General features: G+C 40.0%; 2 protein-coding genes across 2 annotated transcripts; one reads left to right on the top strand and one right to left on the bottom strand.

The window, feature by feature from the left end:
• The first annotated feature begins 27 nt into the window (after window positions 1-27).
• On the top strand, window positions 28-2,416 carry LOC119732484 (xyloside xylosyltransferase 1-like). Its single transcript, XM_038206012.1, has 2 exons — window positions 28-1,082; window positions 1,613-2,416. Exons 1-2 carry the CDS (start codon window positions 78-80, stop codon window positions 2,282-2,284), a joined length of 1,677 nt encoding a protein of 558 aa, XP_038061940.1. The 5' UTR covers window positions 28-77; the 3' UTR covers window positions 2,285-2,416.
• Window positions 2,417-9,355: 6,939 nt separating this feature from the next.
• LOC119732011 (proteasome subunit beta type-6-like) lies at window positions 9,356-21,205 on the bottom strand. The gene is made up of 6 exons (XM_038205360.1): window positions 21,008-21,205; window positions 16,222-16,289; window positions 14,205-14,336; window positions 13,018-13,147; window positions 11,705-11,849; window positions 9,356-10,509 (listed from the first exon to the last, which is right to left on the bottom strand). The coding sequence occupies exons 1-6, from the start codon at window positions 21,107-21,109 to the stop codon at window positions 10,382-10,384; spliced, it is 705 nt and encodes a 234-aa protein (XP_038061288.1). The 5' UTR covers window positions 21,110-21,205; the 3' UTR covers window positions 9,356-10,381.
• Window positions 21,206-21,288: the final 83 nt, after the last annotated feature.

Genomic DNA, 21,288 nt, shown 5'->3' with positions numbered 1-21,288 from the left:
GAACTTACACTTTCTCGGTTGATTGTGAGCCGTGTTCCACCCTTACTGCGCCCGTTGTAGCCTGACCAGCACTCCCAATGGTTCGGCAGCGAAAACACGACGGTAAAAACTTGAAGCAAAGTGGGAGACTGCAATCTGCCAAGCAGGAAAGTCGCCCCCAACCGCTGGAGGAAGCTTCGACGCCGCCCACCACCACGGCCGCGGACGGCAACAACATGCAGTACGTTAGTAACTCCCGTTCCAAGGCCCGCCTCCAACAGTTCGGACCTCAGCCCGGCTTTCTCCGATGGCTGTTGAGGCTGAGACTGACTAGGGCATTTTTCATGGTGATGGTCGTGGGCGTTTCCGGATTTTTGCTCGGGAGGATGGTCCATAGGGGGCATAGGGTGTTTATTGCAGATCCCCAAGGAGGATTTCAAGCACACAAAAATCTTAGAACTCAACAAAATTTGAATCATCCTAATACATTAAATCAGGGTGATGCACAACATCGTCATGCCAATGCCAAGAATGGGGCACAGCTGGATGCACCAATTCAACAGCCTTTTGTCCACCATGAAGCTAAGCATGAAGCAAAAGAGGGAGAAATTCCAATGAGTCCGGAAGAGCAACGACATTTCCAAGAAGTTTACGACAAGCACGCTGCCATGAGGAAGAAAGCGAAGGAGATGAGAGAATCGCTACAAAAGGCTGGTCAACAAAATGCGGCCCAACCCCAAGCAATTGTCCCACAGCAACAGCCTCCTCATGTCGGCCAACAACCAGATGTCCAGAACCAGAATGGTCAGCAACCCGCTGCTAACCTCCCATCAGCCGTCGAGACTGCAAAAGCCAATCAGCCCAAGATAGCCGATGCCCCGAGCGATTTTGAAACCTACCCTTACCATGTCATCCAGACCCTGACAAACACACACAAAATGCCCCATTTGAAGACCAGGTTCATCGAGTGCACAAAATCCATCCTGGACAAGGCCTCCATAAACTTGCACTTCTTTTTCGTCGTGGACGAGCCGAGCAAGAAGTTTATCATTGAAGCTTTGCAGGACATTACCAACCAGCACATTGCTAGAAACAAATTTCAAGTAAGACCTGGAGCTGATTGCAGTATCATGATTCCATTTTTTCACAAATATAGCCTCAGTGATGATCAGTCATTATTACAAATATGTTTGGACTGAGACAGTTTGTTAGAAAATACATCATGTACATGTGGAGAAAAAAAATCTTGATTTCCCATAGACTTTATGCACTGAAACAACAGTGTACAGAGTCTACAGTCTTGCAAAGATCTCCAAAACAAGTAATAAAATCATTTAGAAGCTTGTGGATTTTGAACAATATTGATCTTGGAGGACGGGGTTTAAACAACGATTTGGGTTTTTTTATTTTCACAATGATGATTGAAGTCTCAAAGACAAATTAGCAGAATTTTATTCTGAAACAAATAAGTTTGATGGTGGCATTTTTTAATGTTAGAACAAAAGTAAAATTAAGCTTCAAACCACTGTAAACAATCTTTTTTGGGCCGGGGTTGCAATTATATTGATATTTGTATGAGATTGTTTCTGTTTTTAATTGCAATCAACTTTACATTATTATTTTTTTTCAACAGTTCCATTTCATTGAGGTTGATGAGCTGGCCCGCCAACTTGCCCCTCTAGTCTCCATGCTTCAGGAGAAGGTCACCGGTGGCCACCCTTACTACCAAGATGCCATCTTCTTCCTCTCGGTAGCCATCCATCGCGGCATCCTCCCGAGCTACGTCCGTCGCATCGTCATGCTGGACTCCGATCTGAAATTCATGACAGACATCAAAAAGTTGTTCGACCGCTTTGATCTCTTCACCTCCAACAACATCATGGGGCTGGCGCGGGAGATGCAGCCTGTGTACCGCCATCTCTTGTCCCTGTACCGCAACATGAACCAGGGGACGAAAGTCGGCGACCCGCCCCCCGATGGCCTGACGGGTTTCAACAGCGGCGTGGTGTTGCTCGATCTAGAGAAAATGCGCAACAGCGCTGCCTACCGCGGCTTCGTCAATGCAGAGAAGATTCACCAACTTACCGAGAAGTACCACTTCAAGGGTCACTTGGGAGACCAGGATTTCTTTACGTTGATCAGTTTGGACATGCCGGACTTATTTCACATCCTGCCCTGCTCTTGGAATCGACAGCTCTGTACTTGGTGGCGGGATAAGGGATACGCCAATGTGTTTGATCAGTACTACAGGTGTGATATGGAAATTAATGTCTATCACGGCAACTGCAATACACCAATTCCGTAGTAGTAAATGTTGGATAAATACCCTTAAAGCTATAGTCCATCATTTGCAGCTATCCGAAAAGTAACTGGCGTAATTATTGTTGAAAAACATACTTGGTTGAAAGATAGTAAGGGGACTATACTCCCTGTGAAAGTATTCTTTCTGGCAAGCTGTCATTTTGAAGTAATCAACGAAAGAAGGCCTTTCCAACGGTGCTTCTTAAGACGCACCGTAGGAAAATTTAAATTAGTAGTTCGTTTTGTTATTCGGCGAAGCGCGCGCAAGCATTGGCACAACACACACGCACCCCCGGTTGCTATAATTTGTTGGAACAGTCATGACAGTGCGCGACATCGCGTAGCTGCAATCAGCTCAGCGAGAACGTGTCTCGGACGCTGAATTCAGGCGCAATTCAAAACATGATTCAGCAACTTTTGATTTGAAATTGAGATCCTAGAATGCTGTTTTTCTCGGAATATACAGCTGAAGCTGAGCTGAAACTTCATTGGGTTACATGTAGTTGTTCAGTACCCTTTTTTAGATTTTGAGCACTTTTGTTGCTTCAAACGAACAAAGTGCACAAATTACAAATGATGGACTATTAATTAACCCTGACCAAACTTGATCAAATACCATTGGTGGACAAGTGGTTGAATCTTGATGTACATTAATTTAAAGTTGTGTTTGCGTGCCCATGTGAAACTCTGGAGAAGTGCTGTGCGACTACAAATGTAGTGTGACTAGTCGACTACATGTACATCACTGGTGACTATTTCTTTGTACATACAATGTACTACATGTACATGTAGTTGCGTCCTCAATTTTTTAATAGTCGACTAGTCGTGGCACTGTGACTTGTACGTCGTGGTGCCACACATAGTTAAGGTTCTGTGACTAGTCTTTGCACTGCGACTGGTTGTTGGGACAAGTTGTTTGGGACATTCAGGGGGAAAGTATACATTTGTATACAATTGTATACATTTGGAGTTTATGAAAAGATTAGTTAAATGGACATTTCATCAAACAATATTGCTCCTTAAAAACTGGATTGAAAATTGCAGACAAGAAACTGGATGAGTGCGACATTGTTCCAAAATGCTTCTTTTTTCTTTTTGCATAAACCTAGCTTTAAAAGCTGTATCAATGCATTTCCTACATGTACATAATGTATACATGTACCTGTATGTAATAACTGCATGTACAATATTGCAAATAGTTGTGACAAGTTGGGTGGTCACCAATTTTTATCACAATACCTGACTAGTAAATTTTATCAGTTGCACAGCACTATTCTGGAGCATGTTCATGCAAAAACTTTTACCAAAAAAAATGTTTTTAATATGTCTACGGACTTTGGTTGAGGGTAATAAATTCTAGATTTTATACAATACATGTGTATTTACTATACAACTGAACATTACTATTTTCTTGTAACTGATTTTTGTCTGTATATTTTGCACTTTGAAGATTTTCTTTTACAGTACTTTTGAGACAAATTTGAGCAAAGCTATAAATTGTGTTCTCCAATTTCTTTATTTTTCCAACCATTCTAAGGTATAGGGATTGTTTGAAACTAAACTTTTGCCAAAATATTAGTTAGTTTGGTTAAAATTATCGTGTCTTTAGTTTTACCTGTAATTTGGTATACGTGTCTAATTGCATTGTACATGGGCGATGGGTCTAATGTTATTCAGCTGTAAAATGCGTGAAATCAACTTTTACAAGCCAAAATGTAATGTAATGATTGTTGCAAAGAAAGTCTTTTGTGCTGAAAAGCCCCTTGAAAATTCGGCCCTTGTTTTGTTTTTGCAGGTTTCTAATCGGAAATGTTTGTGCATTTAGAGGTGGACCATGGCCTCACAAATTTGTTGATTTTCTCTCTCTATAGTCTTATTATAAGATGTTTAGTATTAAGATGTTTAGTTTTATTATTTCTTTAAGCAGTTCAGCCCTTCTTGCTTTGAGCCTTCCCATTTCATCCTTTTCATAAAAAAACAAAGACTGCTTTTTACAAGGGAGCTTTTAACTGAATCTACTACATTTAAAAAAAATGTCCTACATGTACTTTAAGTACTTTTCTTCATATGGCGTTTAAATGTTACCCTCTGACAAAATGTCTGACACAAATCTGATGAAAGTCGCTCCAAAAAATTTGTCGTGCCTTGTTTACATGATCTGAAATTTTGGTTTAATTCCATGGGTAAACAACAGAGTTATTTAGGATCAAAAGTAGGACATTTTTTTTGGACACGTATTATTAAACATCCCCCGTTTCAACTGATTGGGTCAGTGTTCCAGTCTCTGAACAGTTTCAATAGACTGGGCTTTTGTCATAAAATTTTGCATATTCATGAGGTTACCATGCAACGGACCAATTATTTTGTTTCAAAAGGTGACCTGCAGATTTTGACCTCAACTTTTTATACATGAAGATCAAGAATAGCTGGCCATCAGGAGAAATGGTCAAAAAATTCTCAGTTAAGCTTTTGTCAAAAAAAGAGTAAACATCTGTAACCACTTTGTGTGCAGTTTACAAACCTTTACTTGGAGGAAGAAATACAGGATGGCACTGGTTTTATGTTGTGTTCTTTTTTGTTTTTGTTTTGGCAAAGCTGACCTAATAAGTGTTTCTGTGATTGCCTGTAAAAGTTTGTTGCTCATTAATTTTGTCATTTCAAAACAAGCAGCTGTATTTACTCATGTATGTAAAATTCTGGAACCATTACTATGGGACCAGAACCTATAGACTTTTTCTCTGTACTGAACATTTTTGTACCAAAGTTCTTTCAATGTGTGGTTTTTATAAACTCGAGTATTTTATATTAAGCATTGTTAAATATGGCCTGTACAAAGCAGTTCCCTTTTAGAGCGTCAGTCAATGCTTATTGAACCTAGACTCTAAAACCGCCAAATTGTAAAGAAGTACACCCACATTGTTCAGTCACTAACAATCTCAGTTTTAAATTTCAGTGTTTTTTTTCTTATAAAGGTTGTTTGAGACTGTTCCTTTGGCCTGAGGCTGAATGGTCAGTCACAAAATAAGCAACTTGTGCTGTTTCTGGTCAGGGTTGGCAACAATGCCTTGTGTTCAATAGTGGCATAGGTGGGGACGGGCTGACGTCATCCAATGAAAACATCTATTCATTTGCACACCAGTTTTTATTGGTTGCTATGTGTTTACCATTCAGCACTCCTGACTCAAGAACCATTGAGTTTCAGGAACAAAAGTCTGGGAGCTAGATAAGCCAATGTAAAAAAATATCGGATGTCAAATTGTCACGCTCACATACATGTACTTGTGCCTAGATACAGTAATTGTTCATGCTACCATACAGTGCCTGTATTAAAATTGACCGTCTTTTTAGTTTGCGTTAGAATTTAGACATGTTTACAATAACAGTGAACTAGTACGTTTTTATTACTGACTATGTACAAGAACCAAAATGAAAATGTACATAATGTACTTGAGGTTCATGGGACAGCACTAAAGCGTTCAACCCTCCTCATGTTTGAACAGTCACAGACAGTCAAAAAATCTATCCTCTCCCCTCCCATGCCTTTCATACAGGCAAGTCTACAACAGTCAGATCATATTTTGAGCAACACTGTGACTAGTCAAATTCAGTCAACAGACAAAAACAGGCAAGTGGTAGCACAGCTGGCTTATCAATCACCTACAGTCAAGGCATAGCTGTATCAAGTAACATTCATAGTCGCAGCCAGTCAATCCTGCTTTGTGTAAGCTGGGAGCTCTTAACTGTTAAAAACAGTCACTTTATTTATTTTGACTGAAACTTGAAAGGAAAACTTTGCACAGAATGTTTGTTTACATAGGAGGGTAAATAATCCATTTGGTTGATGCACATTTGATGATGTGTGACGTTCCAAAGGCTAAATTACAGTGTGTAGTACTTAAAAAAACAGTGTACTTATGGTTCATTTATAGACATCAAGGGTGTTACCCGTTGAGCACTGTTTTATTTGTTGTTCCTTGTCTACTATGATAGTGTAGGCCTACAGTGCTACCCAGCATCCTTAATGTTGGTGCATTTGATATGCTAATATAATTAGTTGTCATGGTTACGTGTTGCCGACATTCTGGGGAAAACAGGCTGTGTACCTACATTGTACAGTGTACATGTATGATCTTGGCCAAAGAAATTAAATGGTGTGTTTCTGGTAACATTGCCAAAAAAAGGGAAGGAGTCGTCATTCATGTTTTTTTTATACTATGTGAGGCTCTACAAAATACGTGCACATGGGAGGACAACTGGACAAGTAGAAATACTTGAGGGAGTATTTTATTGCATATTTACATACTAATTGGGATACGTTTTCATTTAAAAAATAAATTTATACATGATATTAAAAAAATTATCAACTTTGAAATTAAAAGATACACGTCAACTGTCAACCCTGTGTACGCTCAAAATTTAGAGGTGGCCAGGTTACCAGACAAAAACCCAGCATTTTTGTAATATATGTGTGCACGTTGTGGCAAAGAGCTGAGAACTCAATATGCCAGTTGTCTGCATTAAATGTTTTGAAGTTAGACAACAGTGGGGAAATTGGGTGGATGGAATTAAATGTGCTGTCTTGACAGCACATTTATGAACTGTTTCTTGTCTTGTTTAAGTGTTGAAGGTTTACACGCAATCAAAATATGTCATGATAATTGATAATACAAATGTTTATTCTGCTTTTTCCTGTTTTTTTAAGACAAAGCAATACATGGAATTTGTTTTGGAATATCACGCTCCAGTTCTTAAATTTGGTAAAATACTTTGGACAAAAAAATATGTGCTTTACATTAATGGGGTTTATACATATAAACATGCATAACATGCAGCCTGTATAATTTGCATGTCACTTGTTTAACAATTGTTTTTCTTATTTATAAGGGGGTTTTGAAAAGTTAAAATGTAATTTTGAGTGCCTTGATCTAAAACTGAGAACATGTACTAGAAACAAAATACATATTTTTCTACACTTGCTGTTTCTGTTTTTGTTTCAAGTTATGACCAAGTATCAACTACAATGTACAATTGTAGGATACATCAGGGGTGTGAAATCTCAGCTTTATAGCTGATTTCAGCTTTTTTTGTTTTGGATTTCAGCTATTTTCCCTCACTTGCTGTGTACAAAAGTATAGGAGATTTCCAAAGTTCAGTTTTTTTTACACCTTTTTCAGCTGTTTTCAGCTATTTTTGTCAGAGGTCACTCACACCCCTGATACATTTAGAGTTCTGCTTTAAACGGTTTCATACTCCTGTTATAGGGGGCCTAAACCATGCATTTTAAGGCTTCAAAGAGATTGTTTTTCTCCATTCTCATATCAGTTGTACTTATTAAAAACAAGTTCATGAATGAGAAGAAAACAAACTGCACCATTTCAACATTGTTGGCGCATACCAGGGGTGAGATTTGTCAGGATTTTTCTTGATTTCAGGATTTTTTGGGTTGGGATTTTTACCTATAAAAGTTTGAACAAAAGCAATGGGTGTAATAAGTTATTTTATTTTAGGGCCCATGCAATCCTTGGAAATACACCTTTGTGTCCCAATTTAACCTTGTTTTCAATTTTTGTATTTTGCCATTTTGCAAGGGTATTTTAGTGCCTATTTCGTTTTTATGCCAACGCACATTTCTATACTCATGAGCAAAAATGTGATGTCATTTTAGGCAGAAACCTCAATATTACAGCTATTTCAGTACCAAAAGTTGCCAGAAGTTTTGGGTATTTCGTCATGTTCGTTGTCGTAAATTTTCTGTTCTTTGACAATTCGTTGTTGTACATGTTGTATCGGTACATGGCAGTAAGCCTATGAGCAAACTTTTCTCATATTTTTTCAATAAGCGAATTTTTGGGTTCACAATTTGAACAGAAAACCTTGAAACTGAACAGTGTCTTCCTAGAATGACATCACAGCAAAAGCGCCCTCAATTGTCTGGAAAAGCAAGGACATTTTTTTAATGTTTAAAGAAGTGCACTTTTCAATAAAATTAACCAAAAATGGATGTCAAATAATAATAATAATAAACAATTCTTATATAGCGCAATATACAAAAGAAATGTCTGTATGCGTGTCAGAAAGCATTAAACAAGTGTGTCTTAAGTTGTGATTTGAAATTTTCCAAGGATGGGCTGATTTTTATTTGGTGAGGTAATTTATTCCATTTTTCTGGTTTTAGAAGAGTACATGTACAAATGTACATTGAAGAAGAGTAGGAAGCAGGGGCGGGGGGGGGGGGGGGGGGGGGGGGGGGGGGGGGGCATTTCCCCCCCGGATTTACCCAAGGTAAATTTTTGAATGAAGTTTTGCCTGTAGCACTTTGAAAATCTAGGAATATGAACGCCCAATAAATGAGCTTTCTGTTAGTACAAGAATCATTCAAATCACTTGTGTATTTTTCAAGTTACCGAATTTTGAACACAAACACCGTTTTTAAAGTGCTGTCCACTGATCACAAAAAAAGGTTAAGTGTTTTTTTCAGCAAAACGAAAAAAATCACACGCATCCCTATGATGCATGTGATATGGATATGTACGACACTACCCAAACAAACTTGCTTCACTCCGAGATCTATGTCAAGTCTGAACCTGCTTTTGTTTTAAGAGGAAAACATTTCCAAGGTTAAACATTCAAATTGTGATATTGTGAAGCAAAACAGAAAATTCAGATTAACCTAGCATACTTGTACATTGTATGATGCAGCATGTCTATCAATGGAAACTACAAACAATTCAAATGAATGAAAACAACATTTTATAGGCAATGTAAAGCTTGTTTAGTGTCAAGTCAGAGGGCATGGCGCCAATATGGCGAGTCACAGCAATTTAATTTCGCTAAGTTTTGAGCATTTTCTATGCAAACGTGTTCCAACGGTTTTCAGACATTAATATTTTTACAGTGTACATTTGACAGAGTCATTAGATGTACATGTACTAGTCACAACAGGATGTCCACAAACATTAAATCTGGTGTGTGCACACAAAACGTTCCCCTCACTCAGCACAAATGGGCAGGCACAGCCTTTTACCCAAAGGGTTCACACAAACAGAATACAATGTAATAACACAGGACTCAAACAGATGGTGCAGTTGTAACTATTTATTGACATCTGTGTGTATGCATACATTCTGAAAAAAATCCTAGCAAATTCAGTCGTGTATTACAAATGAAAACAGCTTCAGTACAGATCATTCAGTATACTTGTATAAAGAATGGTGAATGTGTTGCGAATTTTATGGGATATTTTGTCACTTTGTCAGACAACAAATAAAGTCAAGGTACAGTTGAGCAAACAAATTGCTGGTGATGTCACACTGATCTCATCTCTTAGAAAGTTATGCATTGTGCTGAAGTTTGCATGTGTAAGGTTAATTCCCTTCATATTATCTGACTGAATTTTTTATTATGAACACCTTAGCACCAACTACCCAACAATAAGGGCCCGTCTCAGTTCATATCCGGGACGAATTCCGGACAAGTTGCGGGTAGAATCGTTCACTTTGTCCAGAAGAAACTCTGCATTTGTCCCGGACATGTTCCGGGGAAATTTTCATAAGCAACTGCTTGACTCACCAATACTGATAACTTCATTGTGGGAAGATTGCGGGGACGTTGTTTTATAGATTCCTGCAACTTATACCCGATACAATGTCTGGAACTTGTCTGGAACTCATCCTGGATATGAATTGAGATGGGCCCTAATTTCCAACAGATGACTTTGAATGAATTCCGGACTTTCACTGCCGCTAGGTGATGCAATTTTGCTAGTGAACAAAGAATGCACCATTGGGTTACTGCAATGTTAGATTTTAGCCAATTCAGAAGTTTTCTGGTAAATAGATCTAGAGAATATCAGTCAACTCTTACTCTACCTCACCCAAACAAATTCAATATTCACCTTAAAATAATGTCTGATACTTTTTTGCCTGAATATTACAGTAATTATCATTTCATGGTCAATGCGTTTTTGAGCCCAAAAGGGTGCTTTCTCGTGAAAGTATACCTTTAAGTAAGCTTTGACAAGGTTGGGATAAAGCAACCATTACAAAAGACGACGTTTAACAAAGGAAAAATAACACTACATTAATTACTTCTAAATACAAAGTTATCCCTCGTAGAACCTCGGTAACTCGTTGCCTAGAATGGTTTTTCGTTCCACACCGTCCTTTGTGATGGTTGCTAGGCGGATGATGCCACCGCTTGAGCCATCTCGCATCATGGCCAGGGCCAGACCTGTAAACAAAAACAAAGAAATAAATAAACAACTAATTCAGAAAGCTTGGAATCTCTAACAAGGTCAATAAGGAAAAACTCACACATTAACCTTGTCAAAGATGGATATGTCTCTCCCCCCCCCCCATGCAATAATGTTATAAACTCAATAATGCATTTTTCCCTTCATCGATATTCTTTTTTGAAGTGCAAACCCCAATATCGATTTTACATCTCCCCGACGCAAATTCCATCCTATAAATCATTTTAAAATCACCAGATACGGTGATTGTGTAATGTAGGGCCCCTGCTTAGTTTTGATCAAATTAGAGTCGAGGGTGCCTTTATCATTCCAAAATGACTTTTTCAACCTAAAGCAGTTTTCTCTTAATTCTAATGACATCATTTTGGGGGGGAATTTTGAAAAGTTTCTTGCAGTACAAAATGTGATTTTCTGACGCGTTTTATACTTGGTGCCATGTGAATCAACACAGTTTTGCTTGTTCACTGTGCGTCGCGTTGATCACCATCTTTATTTTCGTGTTGCATTTTTTCCCGTCTATATCGTCACTTTACCCCAAAATTTCCCGCAAAAAATAAAAACCCTTCCCTCTATCTACGGCATATCTGTTGGTTTGTAATGTCGCTAACTAGTTTGGTAAGTCCAATAACCTAAAAGTGGATTTTTGTTCCCTTACACAATCGCCCTAGATACTCTATGGTGTCGGGGTAGAATTTTTGAAAACAAAATTCAGGCGAAATCAAATCTGACATAGCAGCAAGTACTACAACATGTATAAAGGACATAAGCCAATATAAGATTTACATCTCAAAGGTGGTCTTGGGTTCGATTCCCACACAAGCAAACTTGTGAAGTTTTCTCATAGAATTATGTAGTGGAAGGGCAAAATTCCACACAAAAAAGGTACTCAAACAGTTTGGTTGGGCCATGTGGTTCGGCAGGGCGGCAGCTGTTATGAATGGGATGCCAGAGGGATATTGCCATTTCGTGCATGGGCCGGCAAAAGATGCGCTGGGTGGACAATATCCGAGAATGATCAGGGTGTGACACCACTGAACTGAAAGCAGCAGCACTGGAACGACGGGCTGTGGTGGGAGCGGAGCCAGTGATCCCAACTGTGTATAATTTAAAGGAGACCACGGGCAACTGCCTATGTCTAACGAATAATAATAAACAGTTTTCCCTAAAACATACCATTTGCAATGAACTGTAGACATTCCTCTTTGGTCATGTTCTCTTTATAGGAGGAGTCCAGGTAACCATAGAGATATGTGCTTCCTGAACCGCCCATAGCAACCGCCTGACGTACAATCATACCGCCAATGGGAACGGAGTACACCTTGACGACAAAATAAGAGCAGAATAATATAAATACTAGATAAACTTTGAAAAAAAAATCAAAACAATCAAAGTGAATGACTTAACCCTAACTCCCTAGCGTCTTTTACTAGGAACTGGACCAAGTCCATCAAAATCCATCAATCACTGTGCGTCCAATACAAAACTGTACATGACATAATGGACTTGCTACACATGGACTTTATCACAATAGCAGTACAGGAAGCTGGGCCAAATCAATCGGATACCCCTAGCATTGCTTCAGGACCATTAGGCCCAAGTCCATCATACTCCATCAATATTTAGTCATGCCAGGCCTTCTGGACCAAGTCCCCCAAAATCCACCAAAATGGGGGATGGATTTTGATGGAGTTGGGTTGGTTAGGGTTAATACTGACAATGATGGCTGTGTAGCATTATACAAATACAGCATGGTTTGAGTGGAAGTAGTGGGAATTACTGGTCCCAAGGTGTAGGTCAGCTTGACTACCTCCCGACGCGAAGCAGAGGGAGGTAGTCCAGCTGACCTACACCGAGGGACCAGTAATTTCAACTACTTTCCAGAAATAAACCATGCAGTATTTGTTTTACTACACCTCATCAATATTTAGTAGCCTCACTGTCTTTTTAGTAGCCTAACTGCCTTGTCGATAACGTATATTTTGCATATTTATTCAGTACACTTCACTTCAAGTTCTTCGTCACAGTATGAACAAGTCTGGTGCCAACACTCTTTAATGTGTTTTGCTTCAGTAGTAACAAGGACTACATCTACAGACTGGTTCCGTAAAGATTACATGCCATAGACTACATGTCTACGAGGCAGGTTCCAGTGGGAATTTTTGGTGCTACCAGAAAAAACTACCACACGGCAGCGAGCTGGATACGCACAGTGATGACGTCACCTGGGCGCGTATCATTTTTACTTCCCGGCAGAATCGGCCAATGACGCACTCCAATTTGATCATGCATATTTATGAGGTGTAGTAATGATTAATGGCTCGTGAGCGAGTATCAAACAAGGCCAAAACAATGTTTCCTGTTGGGTGAATGAAGACATGTGGCTGTGTGGTTTTGTTTTGCAACACAAAGATATATTTTTGGCCTGTGAAAGGATGGAATGCTAGAGTTTTACCGGCATCCCTGATTGAATGTGAATGTCTGTATACCTGGCCTCCTTTGACCTTGTCCCATCCAGCTACCAGGATCCCAGCGGACAGAGAGTCTCTGTACTCATAACACATGTTCCTGAACAAGTTGGCTGCCGTTCGGACAAGAGGTGGCTCACCCTCATTCATGCTGTAGAGACAAAAAAAGTGACCTGGACTAAAAAAACATCTGCCTATCTTAGCACCGTCGATATATCGATATTACTCGATTATTCAATATTATTTTGACATCGATATCACCAATAGCAATTTTTCAATCGTATTAAAATATCGAAATGTTCAATATTAATGAAGCATATCGAAAATCCATCAGTTTATCGTATCCCGTTTGTGCTTTTCTTTGTGTATAACATTCGCTGTAATGAAATAAAACTCGAAGGTGCTAATATGCCTATCATTTCACAAAACAGGCACATTTATCAAAGCCATTGATCAATAAACATGAAACAGTAAATGTACTCTGTACCTCAGCTGGACAGAAACGGAAGAAACCAAGCCATGAACATTGGACTCTCTACATAAGTACTGCATTTATATACACTCGAAAGCATTGCTTACAATGGCTGACGGCAAACCCTCATGCAAAGAGGGGTCTACCCAATTTTTGCCTAATATCTATGTTTCCCAATACATATGTTCCCGCTCATCCTTAGGGATAGGGTTAGGGTTGGGGAACATAGTTATTGGGGAACATAGGTATTGGGGAACATAGGTATGCACCCTGCAAAGACACCACAGATTTGTGGGCATTTAGAATAAAATTAGTCGCTCATGCCATACCCGCATGAACCAGTATGCACACATGCCGCACACTGTGTTCTCTTGGCACGACTTTTGAGATACCAAAAAACCCCAAAAAACCAGAGACTGGGTACCCCTTTCCAACATACTTAGCAACATCCAACAGTTATCAGAGTAAGAAGGCTGCCTATTGTAACAAGATAAAACAGGTTGAAAATCCCTCGGATTTCTGGCTTGCCAAAGTGCAACAGGATACAACAAAGACCTAACATTCAATGCGAATATCCCCCATTGTCTCAGAATTGGCGGTTTATACACTTGTGTTGATGGCCAAGGTTATAAGGTCCCATAGACCTACACACCTGTTAAACTGTCGAATCTGGTAGGGTAATGATAACAGGGTATTGAGAGTCCCAATTTCCTAACTATGCCACTATGTGACTTACCTATGGAAATCTAGCTGATAGGAGACGATATCCGCTATGGCTTGTGTGTCTGCTGCTGAGCCAGACCGACAGCAGTAAATAGAGTCATGTACCTTGGTCAGTTTGTCTGTAACCCGGTTGCCGATGTATGCTCTGTGAAGAGAAGGAAATGACATATGATTGATGCAATCAGTTGACAATTTCGAGAGTAACTATCTCAATATTATATTAACCCTAACCGCCTAGGCTCATTTGGCAAGGATGCATCCTAAATCCTTCAAAATCCTCCAATTGCCATTAACCCTAACAGAACTCAACCCATCAAACCCCAATGGCATGTTTTGATGGAACCTGTCAGGATGGGTACAGCACCCCTAAACTGACAGTCTTTTACATACACACCTCCAGAAACAAAGTCAGAAATATGTGTGTGCAGTTTCCCATATGGTGTTGGAATTTGCCAGGATGGGTATGGTTCCTAGTAAATCACGCTAGGGAGTTGGGATTAACGTAAACATTTGATACAGCCTCAGTCCTCCAAAATCATCTGTTATTTCTTGCATTTGTTCAGTGGAGGGGTGCATGGCCAGAGCCTCAATCCTTCAAAATCATCCACAATCATTGTAATGCAATGCGGAATTGCCGATGATGTCCAGAAGCAGTGTGGATGATATCTAGTGTAATCTAGGCATAATTTATGCATGGCTAAGCATAAATAACACAAGGTGCAGCTTAAGACTTTGACAAAATCATCCTCCAAAACCAACTGGCACAAAAAAGGCATACAGCCTCAATCCTCCAAAATCATCCAAACCCGCCTGGTAGATTTTGGAGGATTGAGGGTTAGGGTTAATACACCAAATCCAAAAGCTTTTTGAAATTCAAGCATTTTTACCACTAAATCTCTTTTAAAGGATGCATAAAACCACAGATTCTTTCCCACTAAAAAAATGTGCCAGGCAAGAGATTTGTGTGTTCATTTATGCATGGTTAAAACCAAAAAAACCCCCAAAAACCCAGAAAAATACTTGAAAACCTCCAATAGTTTCCCAGGACTACCCTGCTAAATCCAACAGAGTTTGACGGTTATACTCATATGAGTTTCCTGCTCAATCCAACACAGTCCCACACATAGAGCTATATTAAATTACTAGAGCGCTAACTCGTCATTCTGCGCGCGGAGACGCTTTGAAGCCGTCCTGGGCGCAGACATTTTGAATTCATGTGCGTGTTTGTAGAACATAATGAAATTAGATGGATTGAATTTTGAAAGTGTACTCTAAATACAACGCGCAAGTAGAACATACACAAACAACTTAAGCGCGTCATTGACGAATGACGGTTAAAAAAAACGTGACGGCAAAAAGCATCTGCAGCGAATACGCACACGCGTTGCGTTGTTTGCGTAGAGCAAAATGACACGTCCATTTGCTGATCGTGTGTTTCGGTTTTGGGCGTATCGGCTTCGATAACGCACCGGTATGGAATACAAAGGCAGATATGCAAATAGCCGTACAAAAGCCGTACAAAATTTCTAGGTCTCCATAGGTTTGTGCACAAACATGGATGCGCCCAGCAGGCGTTACTTTGTACACGAAGTTAGCGCTCTAGTAATTTAATATAGCTCTATGGTCCCACACAACCCAACTTGCCAAGTTGTTGGGTACCTGAATATATAAAATGACTGGCATGGCTCAATCCAACTGTGCCCTATTTTTCTGTTTGCTGCTGGATCCAACAGAGTCCAACTTGGCGTTATTTACCAGTACCCAACAGAATCCGACTCTGAATGTTTTCTGTTGCCTGCTGAATCCAACAGGTTTCAACAAGAATATATACAAGGGGTTTACTGCTCAATCCATCAGGACCCAACAGAAATGTAAAACAGATTGATCCTGATGGATTGAGCAGGGTAAGAGTTAGTCCCTGAACACGTTAATTCAACTATTTATCTGTTGTTTTAGGATTTCTACCAAATTAAATTCAGTCCTAAAAACCCCCAAGATTTTATGATTATTTTCCCACCAATTGTACTCACCCTGATGTTGTTCTGGAATCTGCACCAACGACAACCCCTCCATCAAACTCTACAGCCATAATTGTTGTCTGTAGATTAAGAACAAAATACACTTAAAGGGAATATACAACATTTGCAAACGGTAAAAAATAAAACTACCAAGTTTTTATGAAATACCTTACTAGGATGTTGGTAAATGACAGTCTCAAGCACCTTGTAAAATTACGGCACCTGGTGTGAAGTCATTTTCAAGAAAATTGTATTTTTGTATACATTTCCAACGGTGGTCGGCCGACCAGCATTGGAAAAACCTATTTTTCAACTACTCCAAATTTACCTCTTTTTTTTCAGTCCAAATTTTGTTTGCTATTGGTTACATGTTCATGAACGGGTGCAGGCCAGCTAGACTGATTCCCTTGCCTTACAATTTTCCATCATCTATAAATTGATCCATTTTATCTTCAGTGGAGTCAGGGAACCAGACGACTTGAACGTTTTTGTTTTTCTTGGTTTTTCCAGCATTTTCGGACACAAAACTTCAAACATGTCAGTGTAACAATATTCGATCTATTATACTATTAAACCCCTCAAATAGTTCAATTCTGAAAATTACAGCAAAAGCCAATGATGTACATTCGCTTAAAGAACATGAATGTCATTAAACGAAATGATCTAGAATTAGAAAGGCTGAGAATGCAACATATTTTTGCCAATATTTTGATAGTTACAGCGGTGCAGGTTCGTGCAGTATAGTTAAGATAAGACAGAAAGTTTGTCTTTTCTTCTACGTAGTGGTTAAAATACTATCGTTATGGTATTGTAAAAACACAGTGCGACCGTTTATCAGAATTATTTACAACTTCCCATCCAACCAGAACTTTCTGTTAGCTTGATTGGTACAAACCTTAGCTCAATGAGCTGGGGACCCTGGTTCGAACCGCTGCCGTGCTACTCAATTTAAAAAAAAATGTTTTTCTTAAGTTTCATGTTTTTAATCAATTTTTTTTTTTTATTTAAGTAGATTTCATTTTCTTCCCTTTGAAATCAGTGGTCTTGGAGGATTTTAATATAAAGCGAAATAAAGTCCGAGAACCATTTAGTTTGTGACATTGAATAATATTACGTCAGGGGACCAGACAGTTCCGTAACAACAGCAGTTGAAAGTTGCGTTACGACTGCTGTAACTATAGCCACGGCGTTTGTTCTAATTTGAGGCTCCAAAGGATTTTTGTTTAAAGTAAAGTCCGAAATTTCACTAGGTCTGATTCCCACCCCTACTCCTAGAACTATGATGCTCCGTGGAGCGGAGCCTCATAGACAGAGAACCCCGCAAAATTGTTTGCTTCTACAAAACACCAACTAAGTACAAAAGCGTCCATCAAAACACAGACATTTCCCACAGAACCACTTGCACCGTTTGCCCCTAAACACCGTACTATACCTCTTGACATACTCACGTAAGTTGTGGATTCTGTTGGTTTAAAGGCCAAAATGATGAAAAATATGCCCTTTCTGCACTGAGCCAACCTGACACTTGAAACGTGCACGCTGATATGATCGATCGATGATTTTCTGTTCGTTCGGCGAGGCGGGGGGTACAGTACACGTACAAGCGAAATGATAGTATGCGCATGCGTACAAGTGCAAGTAACGTACCCCCCGCGGCGCGTGCCGAGCGAACCAAAAATCATTGATCGATCATAATGCGTGCACGTTTCAAGTGTATACTTTTCATCATTTTGGCCTAAAAGCCAACAGAATCCACCGATGTTTGTTAGGCGCAACTTACGTGAGTATGTCAAGAAGTATAGTAAAGAGTTTAGGAGCAAACTGTGCAGTGGTTCTGTGGGAAATGTCTGTGTTTTGATGGATGTTTTTGTACTTAGTGTTTTGTAGAAGCAAACAATTTTGCAGGGTTAGGAGAATCCTGCCCCCTGAATACAAAATCACAACGATAATGTAAGTGCGGAATCAGCCTAGGCAACAAGGCTACAACTAATGTGTAGTGTTTACAAATAATAGGGCCTAAGCCATTATTGATATTTCGCTGGGTTTGAAATGACAACAGAACCTGGCGTTGTTTACATGCCACGTTCATGGGTCTATATCCCACAATTCATTATGCACCCGAAACTTTGATAAGGCTTATACTATAGAAAGATCTATTGGAACTGTTGTGCGCTTTCTTGCGATTCACACAATCTTAAGAATGAGCACGCAATCTGAAGAACGAGTGCTCATTCTTAAGATTGCGTGGGAATATCACGTGTGCAATTTATGAATTTTGCACAATCTTAAACATTGCGCGGCATAATTATGTTAAATGAAATGTATAGCGGTTAAGGGGAAATAATTCATATAACGAGGAAAGAAAATGATCTTCATGTATGCTTGTGTACTCGTATACCTATGATAATTAGAATCAACTTAAACCTGTTATTATTGCTTTTTTTCTGCCCACTATTGGAAGTTTTGTAATAACGGAGGACTGGGAACTAGTCTGGGAAGTGCTGGACAAGTTGCATGTCCCTGTATGTATGCATTTTTTTAAATTTTGCACACAAAAAATGATGTCCAGAAGTTGCTGTTGTGCCCATTCTTGAAAATCACGCATTCTCGAGAATGGGTATGCACATTCTTGAGAATGTGCAACTGGATCCTTGCTCAATCTTGGCAAAAAATAACTCTTCCAGATTGAGCGCACATTCTTGAGAATGCGCGACAAGATAACGGTCTTGTCGATGCCGAGCACCGGCTGCGCTTGGCAAGTCTAGCTGAATCCTCGTTCACTGATTCTCAATAATTATACTGTTGCAACGCAAGGCGCTGAAAAGTAGAGTGGATATGAAAAGTATACGCGTATTGGGGGAGGGGACCGGGGGAAAAAATAAGAATAAATAAGAAAGAATTCAGATTTTTGGGATAATAAAAGAGGGGGGGGGGGACGTAAGAATGAAGAATGTGAAGAATGAGAATGAATACTGCGACATCCCATAGTGCTAATGCTATTTCCCATTTAAATTGCCACCAATTTTTTGTTCACACCCCACCATAACGTCGCAGAGCTGGATTCTATCTAGTCAAAAGAGCAATTTTGGCAGCTTCTGGACATCGTTTTTTTTCGTGGCATGCATATGATACATACAGGGACTTGTAACTTGTCTAGCCTAAACAAAGCACTTCCCAGACTAGTTCCCAGTCCTCCGTTATTACAAAACTTCCCATAAGTAGGCAGGAAAAAGCAATAATAATAGGTTTAATATGATTCAAATTATCGTAGTTATACGAGAACAGAAGCATAGAACATTTTCTTTCCTCTTTATATGAATTGTTTCCCTTTTAACCGCTATACAATTCATTTAACATAATTATGTCGTGCAATGTTTGTTAAGATTGGGCAAAATTCATAAATTGTGCACGTGATATTCCCACCCAATCTTAAGAATGTGCGCTCATTCTTAAGAACACGTACATGTAGGTAAGTGACCTTGCATTGCAACATCAGTGAACGAGGATGCAGTTTGACTTGCCAAGCGCAGCCGGTGCACGTTTCGGTGCACCAAGATCGTTATCTTGTCACACATTCTTAAGAATGTGCTCAATCTGAAATTTTTTTTTTTCGAAGAAAATTGCGCAAGGATCCAGTTGCACAATCATAAGAATGCGCATTCTTAATTGCGCAAATCACAAGAAAGCACACAACAGAACCAAGATTTTGACGTTTGAAGGGAATGAAGGACATGAACAACAATGATGAATGACGCGCAGACGGTCGACTGCCGTAGTAACAATACATAGCCAGTGTCACTGAAAAAAGGGTTAGGTCTATTGCCAAGTATTGGTAATTGTAGCCCCATAATGTGCCCATAATGTAATCCTGATCCTAGGAATAGTCAGAATCTTTTGGTCTGGGAACCGGACTACCACTGGGCCTGCGGCGTGCGTCCTGCACGCGTGATTGACAGGTGAACGATCTGCGCGAGGGCATTGTTCAGTTGGACCATGGAGATAGCTCCACGGTTGGATCAAGTTGCCAAGAATGGTCCAGAAAATGTCGTAAATTACGCAGCAGCTGGGCAACTGACACTGGCAGCAGGTTCTAATTTTGTTATTAAGAGGGTAAGTGTATTTTTAAAGCATAAATGAACTGGGTTTGAAGTCGCAATGTGGAAATCACTTTCAAAATTTCGGCGAGTCAGATTCCAAGATGGTGGACGTGTGGCCTATGTTTACGGAGGCAGTCCAGTAAACTGGCCACATTATGGGGCTATGGTAATTGAAGCAAGCAAAGACACATTATTAGGTACAACTATAGAATGCAGGGTCACTACACTCTACATCCGCGCCTCCGTACGGCTGCGTGGAGGCGTGGAGCCGGAGTCGACCTACCTCCGAGAATTGCGCCCTCTATCGGCGCGTGTCTCTGCGACTCCGCGCCTCCAGTGCCCCTTCGCCCTCCCTTCCTTTGTTTGACATGTTTGAGAGGAAATTAAAAATGGATATGGATGCTTCGTTCCCTAAAAAATACCGCTGAGAATTGCGCCCTCTTTCGGCGCGCCTCTCTGCGACTCTGCGCCTCCAGTGCCCCGTCGCCCTCCCTTCCTTTGCGAGGAAGTTAAAAATAAAAATGGATATGGATGCTTCGTTCTCAAAAAAATACCGCCGAGAATTGCGCCCTCTATCGGCGCGCGTCTCTCTCTGGCTCTGCCGTCTGCGACCCCAAGCTGAAAAAAAACTTGCTCCGGCGTGGCCCTGCATTCTATAGTTGCTCCCATTAGGCCCTATTATATTATAAATCATAATTTACGCCTGTTTTTTCTTCCGCCTTCATCCATGCTGGAAGCTGCGAATTTGCCTCACAAATTGAAGCAGTCGTGCCTCTGACTTCGGTCATCATGGGGAGCGCCATCTTGTAAATGAAATTAACTGGTATCCGTGACTGAATTATTTCCCTTACAAAGACGTTTGTCGAATTTACAGTTACCAGTGCGATAATGACAGAGTTGTTTTTGATGCTTTGGCCATTGTCAATCCAGCGGGGAACAACTTACGCACAGCAGTTTCAGGCAGCGTTATTTTGTAACATGT

Source organism: Patiria miniata, unplaced genomic scaffold (genome assembly GCF_015706575.1).
Source record: "Patiria miniata isolate m_02_andy unplaced genomic scaffold, ASM1570657v1 HiC_scaffold_24, whole genome shotgun sequence".
In the NCBI taxonomy this organism is placed as follows: Eukaryota; Metazoa; Echinodermata; class Asteroidea; order Valvatida; family Asterinidae; genus Patiria; species Patiria miniata.
The sequence above is the reverse complement of the archived record's forward strand: the minus strand, read 5'-3'. Positions and strand labels throughout refer to the sequence as shown.

What these genes read in the sequence shown, in the direction of transcription:
- LOC119732484 (XM_038206012.1), top strand. Translation starts at nt 78, where the DNA reads ATGGTTCGGCAGCGAAAACACGACGGTAAAAACTTGAAGCAAAGTGGG. An exon ending in TTGCTAGAAACAAATTTCAA is followed by an intron (nt 1,083 to 1,612) that starts GTAAGACCTGGA and finishes TTTTTTCAACAG; the next exon opens with TTCCATTTCATTGAGGTTGA.
- LOC119732011 (XM_038205360.1), bottom strand. Translation starts at nt 21,109, where the DNA reads ATGGCGCTCCCCATGATGACCGAAGTCAGAGGCACGACTGCTTCAATT. An exon ending in TATCAGCTAGATTTCCATAG is followed by an intron (nt 13,148 to 14,204) that starts GTAAGTCACATA and finishes TTGTCTCTACAG; the next exon opens with CATGAATGAGGGTGAGCCAC. An exon ending in ACAAGGTCAAAGGAGGCCAG is followed by an intron (nt 11,850 to 13,017) that starts GTATACAGACAT and finishes TTTGTCGTCAAG; the next exon opens with GTGTACTCCGTTCCCATTGG.